Consider the following 25,766-nt stretch of genomic DNA (forward strand, 5'->3'; position numbering starts at 1 on the left):
TATGATGAGTCGAAGCCGCTGGTCTTGGCATGTGATGCCTCTCAATACGGCCTGGGGGCTGTGCTGAGTCATAGGGAACCGGATGGGTCGGAAAAGCCCATCTCTTTCTATTCCCGTACGTTGTCACCCACGGAGCGCAACTATGCTCAAATTGATAAAGAGGCACTAGCAATTGTGTCAGGAATCAAAAGGTTCTATGATTATTTGTACGGTCGCCATTTCTCCATTGAAACGGACCACAAACCACTGTTAGGGTTGTTCAACCCAAACAAACAAACACCACAAATTCTCTCCCCCAGAATGTTGCGTTGGTCAATATTCCTGAATGGGTTCCAGTACACCTTGACCCATGTGCCGGGGAAACAGTTGTGCCACGCTGATGCACTGAGTCGATTGCCCCTTCCTGGCGGGAGCAATGAGGATCCTGCTCCGGCGGAGCACATTATGATGCTAGAAACACTTCCGGGGGCTCCTGTAACAGCTACTGATATAGCTGAGAAAACGAGGAAAGATGCTGTTCTCTCCCGTGTGCTCACTTGGGTGGGGAGGGGGTGGCCAGGTGGTCCGCATGAAGAAAAATTCAGGCCTTATGCGACAAGGCAGCACGAATTGTCCATGCATAAGGGTTGTCTCCTATGGAGAGATAGGGTGATCATCCCAGCACCACTGAGAAACAGGGTTCTTGAGACGCTTCACATGGGACACCCGGGAATGGTCAGGATGAAGTCGCTAGCCCGATGTTATGTGTGGTGGCCTGGAATGGACCAGAACATAGAACAATGGGTACGAACATGCAAGGCATGCCAAGAGGTGCGGCCAGAAGTGGCCAGAGCACCAGTCCACTGGTGGGAGCAGTCCAGGACTCCCTGGAGCCGGCTGCACATAGATTTTGCTGGGCCATTCCAAGGGAAGGTCTTTTTGGTTATCGTTGATGCATATTCCAAATGGTTAGAAGTGGCGATGGTCCCTAGCATGGCATCAGCTGCCGTAATCAAGGTGTTGAGGCAGCTGTTTGCAACCCATGGGTTACCTGAGACCATTGTATCAGATAATGGGGCAGCTTTTGTATCCCAAGAATTCAGGGCATTCTTGGCTGATAACTTTATAAGAGGGGTCACATCCGCGCCCTTTCACCCATCCTCCAATGGGCAGGCTGAGCGCATGGTAAGAACAGCCAAAGAATCCATTGCGCGCTTAATGGAGGGTAACTGGTCAGCTCGCATTGCGCGAATGTTATTTTTGCAGCATGCGACGCCGTGTACTGCGACGGGCAAGTCGCCAGCCGAGCTGCTCTTAGGTAGAAGACTGGTAACGGTGCTGGATTATGTCCACCCAGATAAAATGCCAAACCGTAATTCAAGAGCAACCCCCCAGGCTGAGACTGACACAACAAGGTATCTCGCCCCTGAAGATCTGGTCTGGGTGAGGAACTATTCACGAGGTCCGCGGTGGGTGGCCGGTGTGATCACCCGGGCTAGTGGACCTGTGTCCTATTATGTGACCTTGGAAAATGGGCAAGTTTGGAAGAGACATATAGATCAGCTGAGGCGCCGGGCGCTCAGCAGGGAGGAGTCAGATAATTCATCCCTGGCTAATGACGCACAGCTGCGAGACCAGAGTGAAGATGGCCCAGAGGTGCAGTCACCAGGGGCTTCCGCAAATGAACCAGGGCCTGCTAGTCCTCAGGATGACGAGGTACAGGTAGGGGACCCTGAGATGTCTGGGACTCCATCTGTTCCTGACGAAACCCCTATAGCAGCCCCTCCACCACAGGTAACACCCAATCCAGAACCTGCAACACCTGTTGTCAGGAGATCAAGTAGAAGTTGTAGGACCCCACAGTACCTGAGGGATTATGTCTGCTGTGCTCACTAGGGGGGGAGGGGTGTTGTGTATTGAGTCAAAGGATTTTATCTCTGTATTATTATTGTCTGTATTTGCATTAGGATAAAGTAACTGCCTTTTGGTTCCAGAGGGTACAGCTACTATTGGTTCATTTAAGCTGCTGTATTTGGATCCTCTGTCTTATTGGTTTCCTCCAAAAGGCAGCACTGTGATTGCTTGATATTGTTCCCTCCAAAATGTATCCCTTCCTAGCTAGTCCCCTGTCCCTATAAATGTAGCTTTCCTCTCCTCAGTCTTCAGTCTTGTTCACTGTAATAAAGAGCTGTTACTAGAGAACTGTCTCCAGCATGTTTTGTCAAGAGAGCTGAAATCACAAACCCCACGTCACAACACTGGGCAAGGGCCCTTTCTCATTCTAGGGCTTAGCCAGGGACAAGAGTGGGTGCTGCCGCTGCCGCTGGGTGCAACAGACTGGTGTGGGTTTAAGGTCCTATGCGGCATGATGGATGGTGAGCTGGGAGCCAGCAGGCTCTGAGGTCCGTGGAGGACTGCTGCCACCTTGTGTCCAAGAGTCACTGCAAGGCCATCTGGGAGCTCTTTGAGAAGCATTTAAGATAAGGGGGTCAGCTGAGGAAGACAGACTCCGCCTCCATGTAGGTGTAGTATGGCAGGGACCCCAAATCACTCAGACCCCCAGCAATGGAGGAGCAAAAATTTCGTATTGTACAGTTCAAGCCACACCTCTTAATCGGCAGGTAACTAATCTTTTGCTTCAATCTGCAGAGGGCCCAATCCGCACGCAGCCTCCTGTGCCCATCAAATCCTGGCTGCACCCTGTGGCTCAGCGTAAGCCAGCAGCAAGAGCCTGAGAGCTGGCAGGAATCTGCACTCAATACATTTAAAAGCTTATGCAGATTTATGCAAATGTGCTTCAACATTCAGGTTCTGTACTGTACTTGAATGTTTCTAGCCACTTCCTTTCTTATGAAGCTTCCATTCGCCAGGGTAGTTTCTCATCTTCTCAGAAGCCATTCATTCTACAGGTACCTGTGAGATGCAGGTGAACCATGATGGCAGAATGGTCCATCTGGGCTGCCCACAGCCACACAGCCATCTCTTTGCCAGCTGGGAGCAGCAGCCTCAGCCTCTATTGGGGGTGGTGTCCATAGCAGGTCCTTCCCCATGCAAACTCCAAGCTTCTCTCCCCCTTTTGGAAATGCTGTCCTGCCTATGTCACACCTTGAGTGGAATAAGTGCAATAAAGCTGGATCATATGGATAAAAAACTTTAATGCTAGAATGGTATTGTCTCAGTCACTTGGCGATACTTCCTGACATCCCCATCACCAAAAGCGGTCCCGGAGCATCCCTTTATTCAGCCTGCTACCCCTCCTCTTCTCTGATCTCTGGCAGAGGGCACAGGAAGTCATACCACCACGCAGAGACCTTGTTGCTTGCTATGGCTCTATGAAGCTAGACCTCCTTATCTGTATAGAAGCAGCAACAAAAGAAAGTCAAGCAGACAGTTCTCTGAAAAAGCAAGGCAGTGCCTGAGCAAAAGCTGGCCACTTGCTAGATTCAGAGCCTGTCAGCAGGCAGAGCTGAAACACTTGACAGGCAGGTGTGGATTACATTGCAGGTGACTGTCCAGTAACTTGAGTCCAAGAACAGCTGGTGCTCCAGCCCCCAGGCCAATCTGGGTCAAGAGAGGCCCCATTCATGTAAGAAGTGCCAAAAGCGGCCTCTTGGGTCCATCAACTTGTCCTCAGAGTTTCCACACAGACACCGGCCTATAATCAGGAAGGTGTCTCTCCTTGCTGGCCTTTGGCTTAGTCCTCTGTTGATAGTAAGGGCCCTTCCCTACCTGGCTTAAAGGGGATGGTGAACACCTTTTGTCCCTCCTTGAATTCCCTCTCCCATGCAGCATCCTCCTTCGACTGCTGTCCCATAGCTCCTCCTCCCTAAACCCCCAGATCCTCTATGCCAGGCATCCCCAAACTGTGGCCCTCCAGATGTTTTGGCCTACAACTTCCATGATCCCTATCTAACAGGACCAGTGGTCGGGGAAGATGGGAATTGTAGTCTAAAACATCTGGAGGGGAGGGCCGAAGTTTGGGGGTGCCTGCTCTATGCAGTTGGTCTGCTTTCCTATTTGCAACATAGTGGATCTCTGGATTTAGGGAGGATTACACCTGGAGGAGGTCACTGCCTGGTTGAGGCGGAATTAAGGAGGTACAAGGGGCCTCAGGGGTATGAAAGGCCTTTGTCCCTGGCCACGTCTTCCCTAAAGCATCCATTGGAAGCCACCTGTTGCATGTCCAGGTCTGCCCCGCAGGGTGCACTTGGCCAGGCCGGGTCTCTTACCTCCTGAGCCCCCCAACCAGGGTGAAAGAGGACCCTGCTCACCCCAGTGGCTGCTGCAGGGCTGTTCTGGACAATGCTGAGCAAGGGTTTGTAGGGGGACTGCCTGTCTAGGCGGCTGCCAGCGCTGCCACTCTTGCCCTGGGGGGCTGTGCCTCCTTGGAGAGCTGAGCTGAAGGAGCGGTAGCCAGCCAGGAGGGAGGCCACTGGACCGGGGCCAGACTTTCCTGGCCCATGCTGGGAGGGGCTGCCTGGCCTCACCTCTCGCTCTGCAGCTGCCATACAGGAGGAAAAGCAAAGTGAGTCTGAGCCTTCTGGGAAGATACCCTGGAAAGCAGGGTGCAGGTTGCTGGTCACAGGTGCAAGGCAAGGCCCTGCGTCATGGCTGAATGGCTGGATTTGGTCCCTGAAAGGAGAAAACTCCTGCTCCTCCTCCTCACAGACCTGGCTGAAGGCGGCCATGGGCTCCGCCACCAGGCTGCTGAAACACTTGTAGCCCGAGGGCTGGGGGGTGGCTGTGCTGAGGGGCAGTTCCAGGGCAGCACTGCTTGGCTGGGAGGAAGCCACCGTCTCTGTGCTGGTGTTGTGATAGACAGGTTCAGAAGAGGTCTCCAAAACACCCCTGTGCTTGTCCAGCGGTGCATCTTGAGAAAAGGAAAACACACTCTGCATGTGCCCCAGAGCCTGGTCCTTGAGAAGGGGGTGCTCGTCCAGGATACCGGTGCCTCCACTGCTCAAGTCCCCACTGAGAAGGTCTCTGAAGAGCTTGGCCACGGCGTCTTCATGAGGGACCTGGCAGTCTTCCTCTTTCCGAGTTTCTGACTTGGCAGATGCAATGCAGCTGTGAATATGCACAGGGTGCTCAAGGCCCACGTTTCCAAATGGTGCCACCGCTGCTGTCACACCAGCGGCTACTTTGCTCTTGGCGGGGTTTGGGATCTGGTCCCACCATCCCTTCTTCACCCTGCAAAGCAAGAAAGCGCCACTCGTCAGTCCTTCTCGGCCCTCAGAAAGGGAGAGGCAGGGCTCTGCAAGGGCTGCCTCCCCTCCCAACATCAGGAAGCAATCTTCCCCCTTTCAAGGTAACTAGCAACCAAATGCATGTGAGAGAGCTGAGGAAGATTGTTTGGCTGGAAGGAGGATGAGGAGAAGACTCAGAAGGGACATGGCCGCTTTCCTCCTCCTTTCCTGTCAGGGTTGCAGGAAAATGCCTCTGCCACCAAGGCCTGCAACCTTCAAGCAGAAGTGACCATGGACAGTATGTATTTGTTTTGCTGTGGGCAAAGGGCAGCCCTGGAGAAAACTATTTGCAAAGCACCCAAGACGTACCTGGTGACGCAGAAGAAGCTGAAGGTAGCCAGGGCCATGATGAACACACACAGCAACGGGATGAAAATCCAGAGGAAAGAGCCAGAGCTTGGCTCAATGTCTGGAAGGCAAGCAGCATTTTGGTTATCTGGGCGGACAATTCACCCTGATACCAGCGGGAGGCAGAGGGTGGCTGGGTGGCTAGCTAGCTGGCAGACAGGCACCCACCCACCCACCCACCTGGAAAGGGGGCACAAGATCAGGCTAAACGGCCAGAAGCCTCAGTTGACAAAGGAGCCCAACTCACACAGCTGGAAAGAATTTCAGGGGATTTGCAGTATTTCTCCTTAGGGTTTTTATTTGCCTATTACCTTGTAGGGATGTGGTGAAGTACATTTGTTGGTTTTAGATGGGCACCAACAGGCACATTTAATGCCCCATGTGTTTGGTTTCTCCTGCACATGCTAATCTAACATTTAACCCCCCTCCTACAAATTCAAGCTGGTTTCCCTTCAGCCAGACTTACCTTGGGATGGGGAAAGAGGTCCTTGGGTCACCCAGCACCACCAAGGTAAGGGGCAGACAGGATTTGTACTGCTTATTATTCATGTAGCACCATCACCGTACACAAAGCGAAAGAAGCAAGAAGGTAGGTCTCTGTCCCAGGTAGTCTATCATTTCACCTTTGACCAAGGAAAAGACAACAGGCAAGGAGAAGAAAAGAGAGGAGAGCAGAGGAGGGGGAGGAAGCACAAATACAGCTACAAGCAGTATACCGTGAAGTTATATGCAGAGAAAAACCAGCAGATCCTGAGCTTGATGCAGGAAGAGGGAGCATTGGTGGTAGCGGGGCCTGATGTGCTGTGGCACCACACTGAACCTGCTAACTTCACCCAGGGGTCTGCAGCACAGCTGCTTTTAGCAAGCCTACCCAGGGCAAGCAATCAATGTCACTGTGGAATCTAGAAGGTCTTTCCAGTTATTTGTCTCTAGCCAGCCAAATTGCGACTGCCCCCTCCCTCTCTACCTATGTTGTGCCACTGATCGCTTAGTGCATTTTCATGCAAAGCATTGTGCCACCTTCTACTAAAACAAGTCTTCCAAATGATTAGTAGCATGTGCCTTAGTCTTCAGAAAGAGGTACTTGTCTACAGAAGAAAATTGTGATGAAATAAGTGAGAGGCCTGCATATTAATTTGATGTCTAGCTGACTGGAAATGCACGACCTCAGCAATGTGAGAGAAATGCTGTCACTCACTCAAAGGGGCCGGATGGTGCCCAAACATTCCTGCGGGTGGGGTGAGAGAATTTCACAAATCCAGAAGGTTTACAGAATCCAGAAAAGAGAGAGCCCACAATGTGGAGCCCAGAAGACGCAGGGATGCCAACTGAGATGCCAACAGATTGTTAATAATAAACAGGTGCCTTGCGCATCCCCCGCCTTAAGCACTTACCATTTTTCCATGTGTACTCAGCACTCCAATCACTCCAGGTGTCCCCGAACAAAGCAATTCTCTGCCGCACTTTTGCAACATAGGTGGCTCCTGGCATGAGGTTATCGTCGAAGATTTTATGATGAAAACCTTGCGTAATGTGTTCGTGTATCTTTGGGGGGGGGAGACAGAAGCAAACAGGTTTACATTATGTGGCCCTTCCCACACGTGCACAGGAAAACACTGGGGGGGGGTGTTATTCTGGTGAGCTGAATTCTTCCCTTTCCCAACTTTCTATGGAGGAAGATCATTTTGGGATGCGGTAGAAAAGCTTTTGGACTCTTATGTGATAATGGGCAAGGGAATAAATTTCAGAGAACTGTTTCAAGACAAGCTGCAATGGAAGCTCTGTAGATGAAATCAAAGGGCTCGAGACCAAATGGCGGAAGGATCTCTTTCCCTCCCTCCTGAGTCTGGCAATTGCCCACCTGAGGGGTGGGCGGACAGCCACAGCCAGGGGCCCAGGGCTGGGCTCATTCCTCCATCCAGGCAAGCAAGCAAGAGATGCAATTCAGCCCAGCCAAAGCACTAGGAGTGTGTGGAACAGGACTGAGGTGGGGGAGGCCTGGCCTGGCCAGAGTCCCAGGGGCCAAGTGAGAGAGGCCTGGAGGGCTGCACCTGCCTCCCTTCCTTCGTAAGCCCTCCGGCAGTCCGGAGCTGTCCCTGCCGGCTCTGCCGGGAGGGGTGGGGAGGAGAGCTGAGCTCCTTCCCATCCTTGGTTCCTGAGCGTCCAGGGCTTGAGGCTGCCCGACGCCCGCCCTTCCTTGTTGCGGCCAGGGCACAGCAGGTGATCCCTCCCGGAGGTGAGTTCCCGTCCCTGCACTCTGACTCGGAGCCGGGAGCTGCGCAGGCTGGAGGGAAAGGGGAGGTGCCGCAGAAATTTTTGCACCACAGTGCTGGATACCCTTAAGACGGCCCTGGCAGGAAGATGCCATGTCAACTGGCATGGGGCAGGGGCATTCTGAGTCTTTCAGGGGTCCCAACACCTCAACCTCTGCTCAGGACATAGAAGGTCTCTGCCACAGTGTATGTGATTGTTTTAGTATTTTTTTTAATTTTAGAATTAATGGCATTTTTAAACATGGAAGAGCTTGCCACCTTGGGTTCCCTTTGGGAGGAAGGGTTGGATATAAATGTAATTAATTAATTAACAACAATAAATTTGCAGCACTATTCCTGGTGGTCATACAGAGAGGAGCATGCTGGGAAGGTGTGCCTACCTTTTCCGTCTGGTTTATAGGCCAATAGGCAACTTCATAGACTGTTTCTGGATTTTCATGAAGAAGGTTCCCTTCTTTATAGTCATCTGCCCAGGTGAAGATGTACGAGTCATCCGTCCTCTTAACAGTCAGGTTGACAAGCGGTCGGGGTTTTACTGCGTTTGGGAAGAAATCAACAAAGAGAAAGATGTGGGGAGGCAAAAGAGGTTGGGGAGAGTGGCTGCTCCCCACACAGAGGATCCAATATGGGCCTCTGGTTTGGAAGGTGGGGAAGGTCAAAGCATCAGGTCCTTCTCCCTGGAAGGACAGACACACACTGCCCCCTCCTTCTCTTAATTCCTTCTCTCTGCTGCTTCACACCATACAGTCTCATGGCAATGTTGTGTCACACAGGATGTTTTCAGTGCTAGAAACCGATATATAAGCTAGGTGCCAAATGGCTCCTTAAACCAGGGTTACAGTCACGAAAACAGAATGTCTAGTTGGCATTTGGGTGCCAAGCAGCTTGGTCCCTAAAATTTGTTCTGATCATGCAGATAAAATATGACAGATACAGTTCTAAAGGGTGTGCTGTTAAGTGTGTAAAAACAGGCAAGATCCAAGGCTCCCCAGGCATGCACCTCCAGATGGGGGAGACGACAGGCGCCATCCTGGCTCCTGGGCATAGTCACTTGGTCACAAGTGGCCAATAGCCAAGGGCAAAATGCACCTGGTGCCTGGCAAATTTCGAATGCTTGATGTTTAGTTCTTATGTTACTGTGTAGGAAAGCACCCTGTGGCTTTGATGTGGCTATAGAGAAACAGACGGCCAGCAGGTGTGGGCAAGTAGCAGGCTGTGTCCATTCCAGGTGACCCCCAACATGCATACAGAGGCAAGCCCCTCAGTCCATTGGGGTTTTCCACAGTTACCACATATTGTCCTGCTTTCTTAAATTCTGAGTCCTCTCCTAAGTTCTTCAACCAGTTCCCAGGAGTGGCTTTTGCTCTTCTAGGCAGCCATTTTTTCTCTCTCCATCAACCACTCTAACTTCTTCCAAACTGGAGTATCCTGCCACCATTCAAGGTGGTGACTTTGCCTAATGGACTAAGCTGGATGCAGGAGGGGCTAAGGAAGGTCTCTGAGCATTGATTGGTGCTAATCATGAAGACAAAGCCTCCCTTCCCACCCCACTTGTATGCTGCTCCTCTTGTCTTGTTCTTCAGAGCAGCCCCCAGGAATGCGCAAGGAGGGTCTGCCAGACCAAAGGATCCCTTACCAATGTCATCAGGGTCCACACTCTTCTTCCAGATCTCCTTCTCGGCCTCCAGGGAGAAATGATACTTGTAGGTCCGCAGTACCTCAGACCGAATGCTGCAAGTACACTTGGGGGTCACATCCAGGCCTCTCTTGTTCTTAGGAGAACAAACCCACGATGGCCTGGAACAATGGTAAGACTTAAAAGGTGTTTTCAAAGTAGACGACGCTCAATTCATTTCTACCACAGCCTTGGTTTGGGAAAGCTCAGCCCAGGTGAGAGAGGGGTGTTGCAATGCTTCCAGCTGCACCAGGCTGAGGCTTCCCCTGACCCCCTGGAAAGGTTGCAAGCGTGCAAAAGGGGATAAATCTGTGCACCTTGAAAGCTCTCCAACAACAAATGATCCAATGAAAAGTATAATGAGAAACCTTTTGGATCCTGAATTTCTTATTCTCGGTTTGGAAAACTCACAGTGACTGCAACTCAACTCCGAAAGACATTTTGTAAAGAACCCTCATCCACTTTCTGGAAAAGGTTTGGGCTGGCTACTCCTCCCAGGGTGTCTCAGAGAAGGCAAAGCCACCACAGATGCATTATTCTGCAGCCCTGATATCAGGAGCCACCAGGGCTGGCAGTCCACGCCCTCAGGCTACAGTCCCCAGGATGGCGAGGCCTTTATATTTAGCTGCCATATCTCAAGGGTCTCCTTCTCTGTAAGAGAAGCACTGTGGCACAAGTTATGCTGGGCGAGGCTCAACCACGTTAATGTCACTTCTTTTAATTTCTCTCACTTTTTATATTATTATTACCTTACCCTGGTAAGCTTTCAGGAGGAAAGAGGAGATCTGGGGACAGTCCTCACGTTTCACAGCATGACCTACCCTGGGCCATAAAGTGCATGAGTCGTTGCAACACGCAGGAGGAACTCCTTGGGGCAGTCGGTGGAGGCGTCCACTTCCCAGTGACAAACCACTTCGGATTCATAGTCTGTGAGGCAACTTGGCTGGATGTCCTTTGAAGACACGTCTAGGAAGAAACAGAAGAGTTTGCTTGAGTGCCAGACTGACACCAACTGTTGTGCAGTTTTCAGAGGAAGGGGGTGTAGGAATGTTTTCCTGAACGAAACTTACTTATTCAGAGGAAGAGTCCAGCACAGGCCTATCCAGAAGGGGCCTCTGCAAAGCCCCACTCCAGCTCTCCAAGGTGCCATTGTGTGTAAGTCTGGAAAAGCCTTAGAAAAAGACCTTCCAAGCCTTAAATTCTCCTTGCTGACTGCTGCTTCTTTTTCCTCCTCCAAGTGCTTTGGGTTGCTCACCTCACCGTTTATAATGCTCTCCTAAGAACATGAAACTAGCCCTGCCGCTGGATCAGGCCAAAGGGGCCCGTCTAGTCGAGCATCCTGTTCTCTCAATGAATGATCAGGTGCCCCAGTGGGAAGCCTGCAAGTGGGATTCAAGCGCAAGAGACTCCCCACCTCCTGTGGTTTCCTGCAACTGAGATTTGGAAGCGTTTCCATTTCTGTTCTGAATCTTCCAACATTAAGCATCACTAGGCATCCTTGACTTTTAGCATTATGAGAGAAAAGAAAACTTCCATATCCACTTTCACTATACCCTGCATAATTTTATTTAATTTTCTATCCTGTCACCTCTTTCTCTCCTCCTTATCTGCTGCTGCGTACCTGTCTAAAATTTCTAGCAGGGTTGGTCTACTTTTCCACCACCCAACCACTCCTCTGCTTCTCACAGTGCAATCTTGGGCATGTCTACTCAGAAACAATTCCCACCGAGTTCTGTAGCAACTTGAAGACTGAAAGGTCTATTATTTCAAAGCCAACTGCTGCCCTTCGGGGAGTCTCTTTAGGCCAACAAGAAACTATTTCTTCTTCCTGCAATAGACTAAGTGGCTCCCTCTGCCGGAACTTGCTGCGACATGCTCAGGCAGGATTGCAGCTTGCGAGATGGCATCTTTGCCTCAGTCTGCTTCCTTGCACCGCTTCTCCTGCTCCTGGCGCTCCAACAGCAACATGCCCCCATTGACCTCTCTGCTCCAGGCTGAGCTAGGACATCTCCAGTTCAGCTTGCACAATCCTCCAGATGTTTATTTTCTTATCAAACACGGACAGAGCAGCTTCACCTCCGGTTTCAGTTCCTCAAAAACAGCAGAGGGACCAAACTTCCCTTTTCATCTTCAGCAGAAAAGCCACAAAGAAATGAAGCAGACTAGATGCTCCCCAGGAGGTGAGGGGAGATGGGTGGCATCCGTCCCCCAAGGGAGAGGGAGCCCCTCCCTGCCAACCCAACCACTCTCCTACACTGACTCGGGAAACTCTCTCTCGCTCCCCATCCCGTGAAATCTCAGGGCAGACCAAGTCGACTCTCTCAACATGGAAGCAGCCATGAGGAAGGACCACTCTGCCTCCTGTCCTCATAGCGGCCGGCCAACAAGGTGGCTGAAAGAGAAGATGCTCGCAAACAGGAGCAACTCCCCCCACTGCTGTTTCCAGTAAGTGACATTACTCAGAGGTATTTACTGCCTCTGACACTGGAGGGAAAACAATCATTGTTGCTAGTAGCCCTTGGGAGACCTCTCCTCCACCGAGTCCACCTCTACTGTGGATTTGTCTCATCCTGTCTAAGTTGCCCAAGTGAGAAGCCATCACTGCCTCTTGTGGAAGTGAGTCTTATAATGTTTTAAATATGTGGGGAAGACCTTGTTTTTGTCTTCCGACATCCTTGGACGTCCCCAATAAGTTCGCTGAGAGAGTTTGCTGACCCCTGGTGTAGATAATATGGGCTGACCCCCGAGTTGCACCCCCCCCCCGCCTGCGGCTGGACACTTACTGATGATGACAGGAGGAACCTAGCCTGTTTATGGAGACAGGAGGATAAATGGGGTATGTGTAGTGGGTGCCTGGCTTATTGTAGAGATTCAAAAGCTGCAACGACCATCCTAAGGGTATGGTAGTAAAACACAGGGGAACCCAGCCAGACCCAGCAAAACGTCTTAAACACTTCCTCACCAACCCACAATACCAGGAATTGGAACCAGAAATGGTCTTAATCCCCCCCCAAAAGAGAATATTGTACAGTATTCAACTTGGCACGCCTGCTTCGTGGAAACCTGACCCAAGCAAGCAACCCGCCCAAACCTTGAAAAGCTTCCAGGCGGCTGAACCTCGGCAGGAGGGTCCCCGCCGCCCCTGCTGCCCTTCGGGGAGTCTCTGGGTACGCAACAGCTACGGCCGGGGGAGCCTCACTCTCTGCTCGGCTGGCCGCGCCCGGACTCTCCCTGTTGCTGCCGCCGAGGGAAGCGGCTTTCCTCCGCGGAGACTTACTGTGCCAAAGCGAGCAGACGAGGAAGACAGAGAGGAGGAGGCAGGGCTTCCTCCGGGGGCCCCCGAAGCCCGTCCCGCCGTCGGCCATCCGGAGAGTCGGGAACAAAGTGCGCCGGGCCCTGCCGGGAAGTGGCACCGTCGAGCGGCCCGCTTCCCTCCTTCTGCCAGTGCCAGCCCGGCCGCCAGGCGCGGAGCCAAGCAAAGCGGAGCTCAGGAGACACCCGTCCGCCAGCCCCGCTTGGCTTGGCCTGGCTGCCCGGAGTCCAAGAGCCCCTGCCGCTGCTGCCTGCTTGGGCGACGGGCTACTCCGCTTGGTGGGTGGGGAGGAAGAAAGGGCAAATTCGGCCAGCGCCCGCCTCGTCCCGCCTCCCCCGGGGTTCCAGCCAGCGCTCCTGCCGGAAGCGAAAGGGAATCCCGGAGGGGAGAGGGCATGGGAGGGGAGGGCAAGAGACCCGGACGGCGACGGGGAGCCCTTCGCGACTCGCCTGCTCCAGCCCCCCTGGGCCACGCACCCTCCGCTGCCACGGCTGCTGTCCGGGAAGCGCTGGGTTGCGCCCTGGTCCTCCTCCTGTTTAAATAACATTTAAACAGTAACCTTATATGCAGACATTTAGTATTTTTTCTGTTATTAGCAGCCCAATTTACAATAGCCCGATATTGGAAACAATCTATAGAACTCCCCACAGAGATCTGGTTAAATAGTATCTGGAGTGTGGCTCCATTGGAAGGCCTTACTCACCACAAAAGTGTAATTAAAGGCACTTCAAGGATAGACACTTTTGGCCAGGGGTCAGCAACCTTTTTCAGCCGTGGGCTGGTCCACTGTCCCTCAGACCATGTGGTGGGCCAGACTATTTTTTTGGGGGGGGGATGAACGTATTCCTATGCCCCACAAATAACCCAGAGATGTATTTTAAATAAAAGCACACTTTCTACTCATGTAAAAACACCAGGCAGGCCCCACAAATAACCCAGAGATGCATTTTAAATAATAAATAACCCAGAGATGCATTTTACTCATGTAAAAGCACACTGATTCCTGGACTGTCCATAGGCCGGATTGAAAAGGCGATTGGGCCCCATCTGGCCCATGGGCCTTAGGTTGCCTACCCCTGCTTTTGGTGATGCTGACTTCCTTTCTTTTCCTTTATAAATGAGACAGAAGATACTTTTATTCCACTTTCAACACAGGAATCTCTGTGGAGAGGCTACTTGAATTGATAATACCTAACTTATTGCATGTGCACTATGTACTATGTATGGAATTTAATAAGAATGGACCACTGGAGAAGTTAATGTAGTTGTGTGTTCTTGTCTTTATTTAAATGAGAAACAATAAAAAATCATTGGGGAGACTTCAGAAAGAGGTATTGTCTACAGCAGAGGATTGCGCTGAATTAAGTGAGAGGCCTGCGTATTAATTCAATGTCTAGCTGATTGGAAATGCAAGACCTCAGCAATGTGAGAGAAATGCTGTCGCTCACTCAAAGGGGCTGGAAGATGCACAAACGTTCCTGCGGGTGGGGTCGGAATATTTCACAAATCCAGAAGGTTTACAAAATCCAGAAAAAAGAGCCCACAATGTGGAGCCCAGAACACACAGGGATGCCAGCTGGGATGCCAACAGGTGCCCTACCCGATCCACCCATGTGCTTGCCAACTTATCTGGACGCTCCAATCACTCCAGTTGTTCCCGAGGTAATAATTTTTCTGACGCACTTTAGCAGTATAGGTTGCTGTTGGCATGCCGGGTTCCATTTTAAGTTGCATGTCCGTTGTCATGCGTTTGCGTTCCTTTGAAGGAAAACCCCCCCAGAAGCAAACAGGTTTACATTATGTGGTCCTTCCCACACCACAGGAAAACACTGGGAGGGGGTTCTTCTGGTGAGTGGAATTTTTCTCTTTCCCAACATTTTATGGAAGGAGATCATTTTGGGATATGGTAGAAAATTGATTTTGGACTCTTACGTAGCAATGCACAAGGGAATAAATTTCAGAGAACTGTTTCAAGACAAGCTGCAATGGAAGCTCTGTAGATGAAATCAAAGGGCTTGAGACCAAATGGCGGAAGGATCGCCTTCCCTCCCTCCTGAGCCTGGCCATTTCCCACCTGAGGGGCGGCGGCGGCGGGGGCAGCCACAGCCAGGGACCCAGGGCTGGGCTCATTCCTCCATCCAGACAAGGAAGAAAAGATGCAATTCAGCCTAGCCAAGGAACTAGGAGTGTGTGGAACAGTAATGGGGCAGTGAAAGAGGCCTGGAGGGCTGCATCTGCCACCCCTCCCCTAGGTTCTGTGATCCAAAGGAAAGCAATGGCTTGGGGCTGGCAGCCCTGATCTCAAGCCAGTCTACTCTGAGAAGTCTTGTATCCCTCTCCAGGCACCTGAAGAAGGGGGCTCTCCATTACAAAGGTTTCTGCCACAATAAACCTACCACCCTTTAAGGTGGTGACTTTGCATGATGTACTAAGATGGATGCAGGAGGGGCTAAGGAAGGTCTCTGAGCATTGATTGGTGCTAATCATGAAAACAAACCCACCCTTCCCACCCTTCCCGCCCCACTTGTATGCTGCTCCTCTTGTCTTGTTCTTCAGAGCAGCCCCCAGCAATGCGCAAGGAGAGTCTGCCAGACCGAAGGATCCCTTACCAATGTCATCAGGGTCCACACTCTTCTTCCAGATCCCTTTCCCTTTGGCCTCCACTGAGAAAAGATACATGAAGCTATACACTTCTTTAGTCTGAAGGGCGCAAGCACACTTGGGGGTCGCATTCTGGCCTCTCACGTTCTTAGGAGAACACTCCAATGATTTCCTGGAAAAATGGTAAGACTTAAAAGATGTTTTCAAAGTAGACAACACTCAGATTATTTCTGCCACAGCCTCGATTTGGGAAAGCTCAGCCCAAGTGAGAGAGGGGCTTTGCAATGCTTCCAGCTGCACCATGCTGTGGATTCCCCAGACCCCCCAGGAAAAGTTGCAAGTGTGCAAGACGAGATAAATCTGTGCACCTTGGAAGTTCTCCAACCACAAGTGGTCCAGTGAAAAGTGTAATGAGAAACCCTTTGGATCCTGCGTTTCTTATTCTGCGTTTGGAAAACTCACAGTGCAGTGGTTAGCTGTGAGGAGGGTACCACCAGCCCCAGAAACACCCAACAGAGGAAAGAGGAGATCTGGTGGCAGTTCTCATGTTTCACAGTATAACCTACGTTCGGCCACTGAATCGATCAGTCGTTTTAACACGCAGGAGGAACTCCTTGGGGCAGTCGGTAGAGGCGTCCACTTCCCAGTGACAACCCACTTCGGAATGATAGTCTGTGAAGCACCTTTGCTTGATGTCCTTTGAGGATACGGCTAGAAAGAGAAGAGTTTGCTTGAGTGCCAGACTGACACCAACTATTGTGCGTCATCTCCAGATTTTCAGAGGAAAGCAGTGTAGGAATGTTTTACTCAACAAAACTTACATATTCAGAGGAGGCCTACCCTGAAAGGGCCTCTGCAAAGCCACACTTTGGCCCTCCGTGAGTCCACTGCAGAAAGGGATAGAATCTCTGCTCTACTCCTGTTTTGTCAGGGCAGAGCTGTAATTACAGGGGAGCTAGCCAGGTTTTTTGCCCTGAGTGAAGCCTCCAAATGGGTGCCATTGAGGCTCTTAACCTGTGTGTGTGTGTGTGTGTGTGATTGATTGTGTGTGTGTGAAGCTGTGTCTTTGTCAAGGGTGAAATAAAGCCTAGATCTGACTCTGCCCCAGGGGGACCTTTTGTATATATATATTTGTTTTAAAAAAATATTCCTGGGGTAGAGAATGCATTGTGCCTGAGTCTGGAAAGCTAACTCTGCCTCTGCCTTAGAAAAAAGACCTTCCAAGGACAAGCCTTAAATTTCTATGCTGACTGCTGCTTGTTTTTCCTCCTCCGGGTGCATTGGGTTGCTCACCTCAACGTTTATAATGCTCTCCTAAAAACATGAAACTAGCCCTGACACTTGATCAGGCCAAGTATCCTGTTCTCTCAGATGCCCCAGTGGGAAGCTTGCAAGCGGTATTCAGACACAAGAGACTCTCCACCTCCTGTGGTTTCCTGCAAATGGGATCTGGAAGGGTTTCCATGTTTGATTAGAGGCAGAGTATGGTCATCATGGTGGTAGCCACTGACGGTCCTGTGAAATTGGATTAAAGCCATCAAATTTGTTGGCCATCATTGCCTCCTGTGGGAGCAAGTTCCACATTTTAACTCTGTGCTGGATGAAGAAGTTCTTCCTTTTTTATCTGTTCTGAATCTTCCAACATTACACATCACTAGATGTCCTTGACTTTTAGCATTATGAGCGAGAGGAGGAGACTTTTCTCTATCCAGTTTCACTCCCCATGCTGAAACTCGTTTCGAAATGCCTCAGTGCCCCTCGGTTCATTTCCTTGACTGCTTCCTTGAGCCACTTCCTATGCAACGCAGCTGTGCTCCAGATTGTGCCACGACATCTCCAGCTCAGCTTACTCAGCCCTCCGGAAATGAAACAGCCACAGGACTAGCATGCCCCCCCCCCCAGGAGGGAAGGCGCAGCGTCTGTCTCCCAAAGGTGAGGGGCCCTTCCCACCTGCCCAGCTGCTCTTCTGTACTGACTCTGGGATCTTGATCTCTCTCTGCTGCATCCCCTGAAATCTCAGGGCAGACCAAGTGGACTCCTTCAAGATGGAACTGAACAAAGCTCTGGTAACAAGGAACCGTTTTAGGGTGCTTTCCACTTGGAGTTGTCGCACATTGAAATGTTAGGAGCTCGCTGCCCTGGGAATTTTATTGAAGCAGGGGAAAGAAGCATAGCACGGAATAAATAAAACCCTTTTCCCTTCATGCTCACCTAAGTGTGGATCTCCAAATTCTCCCCCTCAATTCCCTGAGGCCCCCCCCCCCCGCTCTTGCTCCCTACCATAGGAGCTAACTCTAAGGCAGTGTTTCTCAACCACTGTTCCGCGGCACACTAGTGTGCTGCGAGATGTTGCCTGGTGTGCCGTGGGAGAATTACTTTATATATAGTCAATATAGGCACAGAGTTAAAAATTTTAACATTTTCTAATGGTGGTGTGCCTCGTGATTTTTTTCATGAAACAAGTGTGCCTTTGCCCCCAAAAGGTTGAGAAACACTGCTCTAAGGGGCAGAGGGTCGCCCTCCCCCAAGTTGATGGGTTTTGCCATTCAAATGGTGTGGGTGCACCAGATCATGTGATCAATTATGTGGGGTGGGGCTTCCTCCCTGCCATATTTTATTCAAGTTGGCAACCCTGCTCCCTACCATAGGGGTGCCCAGGCTTTATGTTGGTGGGGGCAGAACCTCAGTTACTTTTTATTGATTTACTTGATTTAGGGGGGCAGCTGCCCTCCTTTTGCTATACCCATGCTACCCACTGGTCTTTCTCCAAGAAGGCAATCCACTCAACCCGGGAAACAGGCGGCGTATATGCCACCCCTTTCCCCACACTCTCGGAAATCTCTCTCTCTTCCTCCATCCCCTGAAATCTGAGGGCAGACCAAGTTGACTCCCTCAACATAGAAGCAGCCATGAGGAAGGACCACTCCGGCTCCTGTACCCATTGTGGCGAACCAGATGCCCCAGAGGGTAGAAGCTCACAGACAGGACCTGGGCACAGCAAGAGCCCCCACTGCCGTTTCCAGTAAGTGATATTACTCAGAGGCATTTACGGCCTCTGACGCTGGAGGGAAAACGGTCATCGTGGCTAGTAGCCACTGACAGCCCTCTCCTCCTCCTCCTCTTTCTGCATGAATTTGTCTCATCCTGTCTAAGTTGTCCAAGTTAGATGTCATCACTTGTGGAAGTGAGTACCATAATGTTTTAAACGTGTGGGGAAGACCTTGCTTTGTCTCCCAAAATCTAGCTTCCTTGGACGCCCCCAATGAGTTCGCCTGTTAAGGAGGGAGGTGGAAAGAACAACATCTGCCCAATATACCGGAAAAATTATACTGTTGCACTACTAAAGAGAAGTAGGAAGGATCTCCTGACGCAAACAGTGGGGAGACAGACCCATGAACTCAAGAAAATTCATAGAATCACAGAACTGTAGGGCTGCTGCTAGTGACGTCACCTACTCTCTTTGTCTGCAGTGCAGGAATGACAGCTAAAGTCCTGCCAGTCCGTGTAGATAATGTGGATAATGCAACTTAAGACCCCAAGTCATTCCCCCCCCCCCGCACACCCAATGACTATGGCTGGACGTATGCTGATGGTGGTGAGAGGAATGCAGCCCGCTTATGGAGAGGGGGAGAAATAGGGTCAGATGGTGGCTTTCTGGCTTATTGCAGAGTTTCAAAACCCCCAACAATACCAGAAAAGCAGGCCTTCTGGAAACCTGACCCAAGCAGCCTCAGGCCATTTCAGGCAGCTGAAACCCTTTCCATATGGCTTTCCGGTTCTCTTTGCTTTAATTGTTTGTTTGCTTGTCAGTTTGTTTGCTTTTTAGATGTATAGCACCTCTGAATGTGGACAGAGCTGGTTTTAAACTTAGGAACCTTTTAGTTTAGATCAATAGGCAGTGCAACTCCCAATAGAATATAAAAGCCATGGGGCGAGTTTCTAGAGCTTTTTGAGAGATGGAGGAGTGAGGGATGGTGTTTTTCTGATCAAATCCCCTTCATGCACAAGTCACCCTCTTTCTCTCCCAGCCACCTTAGGCGAGAAAGCCGATGGTCCTCTGCTAAGTTGCTCCTACAATTTAGAGACTCCCCCTTTGTTTGACTGCATTTTCCTCAAACAAGCAATTCAATGCTTCCGGAGCCTGGATAGCAAAATTGGGCTACATTGCAGTGCTCTCTCTCACACACATTCACTCACCAATACAAGCGCATTGAAGCTTCTTTTTCTCAGCCACAACGCCACCTAATAACAACAACAACAACAATTTTATGGTTGCCCCAGCCACTCGTGAGTGGCTTCTAACAATTATAAAAGCATAATAAAACATCAAACGTTAAAAACTTCCCTATACGGGTCTGCCATCTAAAATTCCCATAGTTCTTTATTTCCTTGACACCTGATGGTGTTCCACAGGGGGGGTGCCACTACCGAGAAGGCCCTCTGCCTGGTTCCTGGTAACCCAGGAGTGCCGGCTTAGCCCCACAACCATGGGTGCCATGCAACATGCATGGCCCTGGTGCCACAATTTGTGGGTGCCTGGCCCCTTCATGGGGAATTTTGCGGGTGCTCAGGCACCCAGAGCCCTGGGGACAGGGAGTCGGCACCTACCGGTATGTTGTATCTTCACTTCTCACAGTGAGGGAACTGCCAGAAGACCCTCAGAGCTGAATGATGGGGGTGGAGACGCTCCTTCAGGTAAACTGGGCCGAGGCCGTTTAGGGCTTTAAAGGTCAGCACCAACCAACACTTTGAATTGTGCTCAGAAACGTATCGGGCACAATATGTGTATTATGGCTGGGCAGTATTTGCATCAGTTGGGCGTTTTTTTTTTAATACAGTACAGGGAAAATAAGCCTGAGTCCTGACTTTGCAGTGACTTTTCCTTTAAGGGTGGAACTGTGACCATTCAGAGTTATACTGAAATGTGTCTGAAAAGTGTCTGAGCCCACCCCATGTCCTTATGGGGCGGGCAGCACTATCTCTCCCCCCCCCCCATAAAACACCTAAATGAACCAGGACGCTCCTTCTACAGACAATGAGCGTCCCCCTCTGTCATTTTTATATTGAGGCCTTGCACTGCTCCCAGCTAGAAACGTCAATCCGGGCTGTCACATCGCTCATTGGCTAAGAGCTCCTACAGGGCGTGGCCATTATGTCGGAAGCTCTTGTCTCCCGCGGATTCTTTTCTGGTAGGAAGATCCCCGCCGCCCCTTCTGGCCTTGCTCTCTGTCCGGCTGGCTGCCCAGCTGCCCTCTTGCAGAGAGAAGCAGCTTTCCTCCACGGAGACTTACCGTGCCAAAGGAAGCAAGCGAGGAAGACGGAGAGGAGGAGGCAAGGCCTCCGGGGCCCCCAGAAGCCCGTCCTGCCGTTGGCCATCCGGAGAGCTGCTGATGGAATGTGCCTGGCCCTGCTGGGAAGAGACAATGTTAATGTCTTTTGAAAGCCTGTTGGCCGCCTCCAGATGTGTGCCACAGGCAATGGGGGCTCTGCAGGCTCGGCTGAACCCTAGAGCGATCTTCACTACGGAACGCCACCCGCTTACCTGTGCAAAGGGATTAGGGAGCCCCCTCTTATTCAAGGCCCAACTGAGAGCAAGGCCCAGCCCCTTTGCAACAGTCACATCCAGCATCCAACAGGCAGAAGCCACGAGACATTGGCCAGTCGCCCAGCTGTGGCCAACCACTTGTCCTGCCCTTCAGGCCTTCGGCTTCTATGAGTAGCTGGGAGGAGACTGGGCCAAGGGGGCTCAGATGCTAGGGCCCCCAAACACTCACCACTACTCAAAGGCCTGGAAACAATGCCTTATGAGGAACGGCTTAGGGAGCTGGGTATGTTTAGCCTGGAGAAGAGAAGGTTAAGGGGTGATATGATAGCCATGTTCAAATGCAGTATATAAAAGGATGTCATATAGAAGAGGGTGAAAGGCTGCTCCAGGGAAGTGGACACAGAGCAATGAATTCAAGCTACAAGAAAGAAGATTCCACCTAAACATTAGAAAGAACGTCCTGACAGTAAGAGCTGTTGTAAGGTGGATTGTAAGCTGTTGTAAGCTGTTGTAAGGTGTTGTAAGGTGGCTTCCCAAATTGACCAGACGAAATCTCAAGCAGTTGAACAAATTTATTATTGGTTTGTCGGCAAAACAATATGGAGCAGTAGGGAAAAAACCATTCCTCATTCTGCCCCACCCTTGTCCATGTACAGAGAGCTTTTATACCTTTTTGACAGAGTGAAGATCAGCCTTTCTGCAGTACTTCATCAACCAATCAAGAGAGAGCACCCCAAGATGCAAAGTCACCCGCCCAACTCTACTAAGTGGCGTTATGTATCTGGTACCTTCATACACGTGTCTATGTGGAATTTTACAGGCACAATTGTGGTTGTGCTCTACTTAGAACTTGCGGTGGGCTATATCCTCTATAGTCTGATGAAACAGAACATCTTGTGGCTAAGCTAACTTCCTTTCGCAATGGGTTACAGAGAAGGGTACAAACAGAGAAGTGCTGTCTAATTTACTTTCTATCAGAGACAGAGAGATTTAGAAAATGGAGTTCCTCTTGCTCTTGTGGTTTATGCTAGACAGGATGGAACAAAGTGTGGCTTAGCTAGAATTTCTTAGAAGTGCTGTGTGTGTCTCTTTGTGCAAAATGTTGCTCTTGTGCTGAAACAAAGAAAGAGAGAATTCTACTGGCTGCATAACATGGATTCCCTCTGGTTACTTAGGGCCTGTGTGGCCTGACCAGGATTATTCTGGCCCTGGTCATTGCCACCCTATACTGTTTGACAGTGGAATTTGCTGCCAAGGAGTGTGGTGGAGTCTCCTTCTTTGGAGGTCTTTAAGCGGAGGCTTGACAGCCATCTGTCAGGAATGCTTTGATGGTGTTTCCTGCTTGGCAGGGGGTTGGACTGGATGGCCCTTGTGGTCTCTTCCAACTCTATGATTCTATGACCCCCCTTTCCATGTGGCTTTCTGGTTCTCTTTGCTTGTTTGTTTGCTTGTTAGTTTGTTTGCTTTTTCAATGTATAGCACCTCTGAATGTGGACAGAGCTTATGGGGCGGGCAGCACTATCTCCCCTCCCCCCAAATAAAACACCTAAATGAACCAGGACGCTCCTTCTACAAACAATGAGCGTTTCCCCGAGGTTCTGCGAAGATGGCGGAGTATCAACATCCTCCCTTCTGACCTCCGTACTTTACTGGTTTGTTTTTAAGTTTTTTACTGTTTTATACCGTGTTTATATTTTATTTTCGTTTTATTCTTATCTACTTAATTTAGCTCAGTTTTAAGTTTTAAGTTTTAGTCATAGGTTTTAAGGAATTAAAGTACAGCAGGGAGTTGTTTAAAGTCTTCCTGACCTTCACTTGGGGGAGCGTCTGGGCCTCAGCATTTTTTTAAAGAAGAAACCTTTCAAGTTGTGACTGCTCTTATCGTTATCTCCCTGCATTTACTCCCTGCTCCACCATTCTACTAACCAAGCAAATGAACTGAAGCGAGACTTTTACCAACCTGATTTTTACCAAATAAATAATGGTGACGACATAAATCTGACATCAGGAACCATAAGACTGAAAAACCAGTAGGAGAACACTTCAATCTCCCAGGACATTCTATACAAGATCTCAAAGCAGCTGTTTTATTACAGAGAAATTTCAGGAACAGACTGGAAAGAGAAGTTGCTGAATTGGAAATCATTACCAAGCTTAAAACCATGGAAGCACCTGGGATGAATAGAGACATCGGATTCTTATCTCATTATGCATGATCAAGCTTTCTTTAGCACCTCAGCCCAGTACTAATTGCAGCCATCAGCAGCCATTAACAGCCATCTCCAGGTTTACCACTCCCATCAGCCCATCACCCATTCCCACCCACCCCCACCACCCTCTGTATATATATATATGGTCTGACACTTCTGTTTCTAGTGTATCTGAAGAAGTGTGCATGCACACGAAAGCTCATACCAAAATATAAACTTAGTTGGTCTTTAAGGTGCTACTGAAGGAATTTTTTTATTTTAAAAAAAGTGATTTTGAATTACTGTACTTTTTTTGGGGGGGGGACGACGACGACTAAGAAATATGCATGCAGGTTGCCCAACACTTGCTATGCAAAAATTCACTTATCCAAACATGAGGAGTTAGTACCCAAACCTCACTATACACACACCTCAGATTCATATATCCAAAGCGCCAAAGTTTGCCCACTTCCTTGCTTCCTTCCTTGTTTGTGCTTTGCTGGTCAGCGACAGCCATTTTCAGCCACAAACGAGGGAGGGTGGGGGAGAAGGATAGGAAAAACCAGTTTTTCCTTTGCTGGTCCGCTGCAGCCATTTCAGGAAGAAAACATGGATGGGGTGGGGAGAGAGATTGGACAAAAACGGATTAGAAATGTTCCCATAGAAATCAGTGGCTGCCATCACCACCTCCTACTGTAAGAAAGGAGCCGCTTCTTCTCCAGGAACTCCTCCTCCACCTAACAGGCGGGGGCAACACGTTTTGGCGCGTTCCTCGTCCTTCTCCCTCCCCCACCTCTGCCTCACCTGGCGGGTTCCCTCGCTCCCTCCCCCGGCCGTTTCTGCAGAGGCTTAGGATCACTCTCTTCCCGAGGAGGCTTGGGAGGGAAGCTGCACACCCGCCAGCCATATGTTTGACGGGCCCAGCTGGCGGGCGTGCAGAGAATGGGGAGTCCGCCAGCAAAGCCGCGCAGCTCCCCCACTCGCTGGGGCGTCCCTGAGAGGCCTGCGCCCTGGTGCAATGAACCACTAAGCCTTATGGGAAAGACGGCCCTGGCTGCGTGCTGCTCTGCACATTTTGCTCACCAACCCAGTGAAGGGGAGGAGTGGCACTTTGGGAATTGAACACAATTCATTTCGAGCAGCAGGGCACCAAACTAATGCGCTGGGTGTTGTGTATTGAGTCAAAGGATTTTATCTCTGTATTATTATTGTCTGTATTTGCATTAGGATAAAGTAACTGCCTTTTGGTTCCAGAGGGTACAGCTACTATTGGTTCATTTAAGCTGCTGTATTTGGATCCTCTGTCTTATTGGTTTCCTCCAAAAGGCAGCACTGTGATTGCTTGATATTGTTCCCTCCAAAATGTATCCCTTCCTAGCTAGTCCCCTGTCCCTATAAATGTAGCTTTCCTCTCCTCAGTCTTCAGTCTTGTTCACTGTAATAAAGAGCTGTTACTAGAGAACTGTCTCCAGCATGTTTTGTCAAGAGAGCTGAAATCACAAACCCCACGTCACAACAACTGGCGACGAGGATGGGATCCGGAATGCTGAGGAGCGGTTAAACACAACCCTGCCTCAGAGTCCGGATTGCAGCTGAGAACAAGACTCACTGGCCAGCTGAGAAGACGACCCTGCCCGCTAGGACAATGGAGAGTCCAAGGGTATTGGAGCCCTTCCAGCCATCAGAGCCCCACACCTGGGAAGACTACGTCGAACGCTTCGAGTTCTTCGCAGTGGCTCAAGGGATCACCGATGCCAGCAAAAGAAGGGCCACATTCCTGAGCTACTGTGGGCCCGAGACCTTCAAGCTAGCCAAGGCATTACTTGCTCCAGCGAAGCTGAGTGAGACATCTCTCCAAGATATTCTTGCCTGCCTAACAAGCCACTTGGCGCCTACTGAGACCAAGATGGCCCGGCGGATGGAGTTCCATAAGAGGCAGCAGCATGCTGGGGAGTCTGTATCCGCATTTCTGGCTGAACTCCGGAAGCTCGCTCAGCACTGCGGCTTCCAAAATCTGGAAGAGACTCTCCTGGATCGGTTTATTGGTGGTCTGAGCAGCAAGAAAGCCAGAAGACGCATCGTGGCTAAAGAAGAGGTTACCCTTGCTTCAGCCTTGAAGGAGGCCACCGCCACAGAGAATTATGAAAGAGAGGAGCTTGATGCCAGTCGCAAGGCCACTAAGCCACAGATAGAAGTTGCGCATGCCATGGACGAGCTAGAGGCTACTCCGAGCCAGAGCCCAGTCCGTGGGGTCGAGTTGGTGCGTCAGGCCTGCACAGTGCACAAAGATCACCGAGGCAGTTGCCCAGGTTGTGGCGGAAACCATGGGCGGAAGAGTTGTCGTTTCAGGGATGCTATGTGCCGGATGTGCGGGAAGACAGGTCACATCGCCAGGGTCTGTAGATCGGCGGCGTCAGGAGCAACAGGAGCACCTAGACTGGAGCATCGCAGACCGCCCACAGCAACTCATTTTCGAAAGGACTGCCACTACATAACGGAGATCAACGGGAGGGCCGTGCAGTTTCCAGCGCAAGGCAAGGCACACGTCAAGGTGAAGATTGAGGGTCAGCAGTGCGACATGGAGGTGGACTCTGGAT

General features: G+C 50.5%; 3 protein-coding genes across 5 annotated transcripts in view; 1 reads left to right on the forward strand and 2 right to left on the reverse strand.

The window, feature by feature from the left end:
• The window catches only part of NSMCE1 (NSE1 component of SMC5/6 complex), a 155,852-nt gene that overhangs the window by 100,011 nt on the left and 30,075 nt on the right, over positions 1-25,766 (forward strand). The gene's annotated exons all lie outside the window — the stretch shown is intronic.
• Positions 3,118-14,087, reverse strand: LOC118093042 (uncharacterized). Its single transcript, XM_060282843.2, has 7 exons — positions 12,799-14,087; positions 10,343-10,487; positions 9,483-9,643; positions 8,227-8,381; positions 6,968-7,118; positions 5,535-5,634; positions 3,118-5,169 (listed from the first exon to the last, which is right to left on the reverse strand). Exons 1-7 carry the CDS (start codon positions 13,379-13,381, stop codon positions 4,089-4,091), a joined length of 2,376 nt encoding a protein of 791 aa, XP_060138826.1. The 5' UTR covers positions 13,382-14,087; the 3' UTR covers positions 3,118-4,088.
• Positions 14,095-23,779, reverse strand: LOC132593206 (uncharacterized). The gene is made up of 6 exons (XM_088656825.1): positions 23,601-23,779; positions 20,727-20,845; positions 19,633-19,677; positions 16,002-16,146; positions 15,444-15,607; positions 14,095-14,592 (listed from the first exon to the last, which is right to left on the reverse strand). Exons 1-6 carry the CDS (start codon positions 23,762-23,764, stop codon positions 14,558-14,560), a joined length of 672 nt encoding a protein of 223 aa, XP_088512951.1. The 5' UTR covers positions 23,765-23,779; the 3' UTR covers positions 14,095-14,557.

Source organism: Zootoca vivipara, chromosome 13 (genome assembly GCF_965207765.1).
Source record: "Zootoca vivipara chromosome 13, rZooViv2.hap1.1, whole genome shotgun sequence".
Taxonomy (NCBI): Eukaryota; Metazoa; Chordata; class Lepidosauria; order Squamata; family Lacertidae; genus Zootoca; species Zootoca vivipara.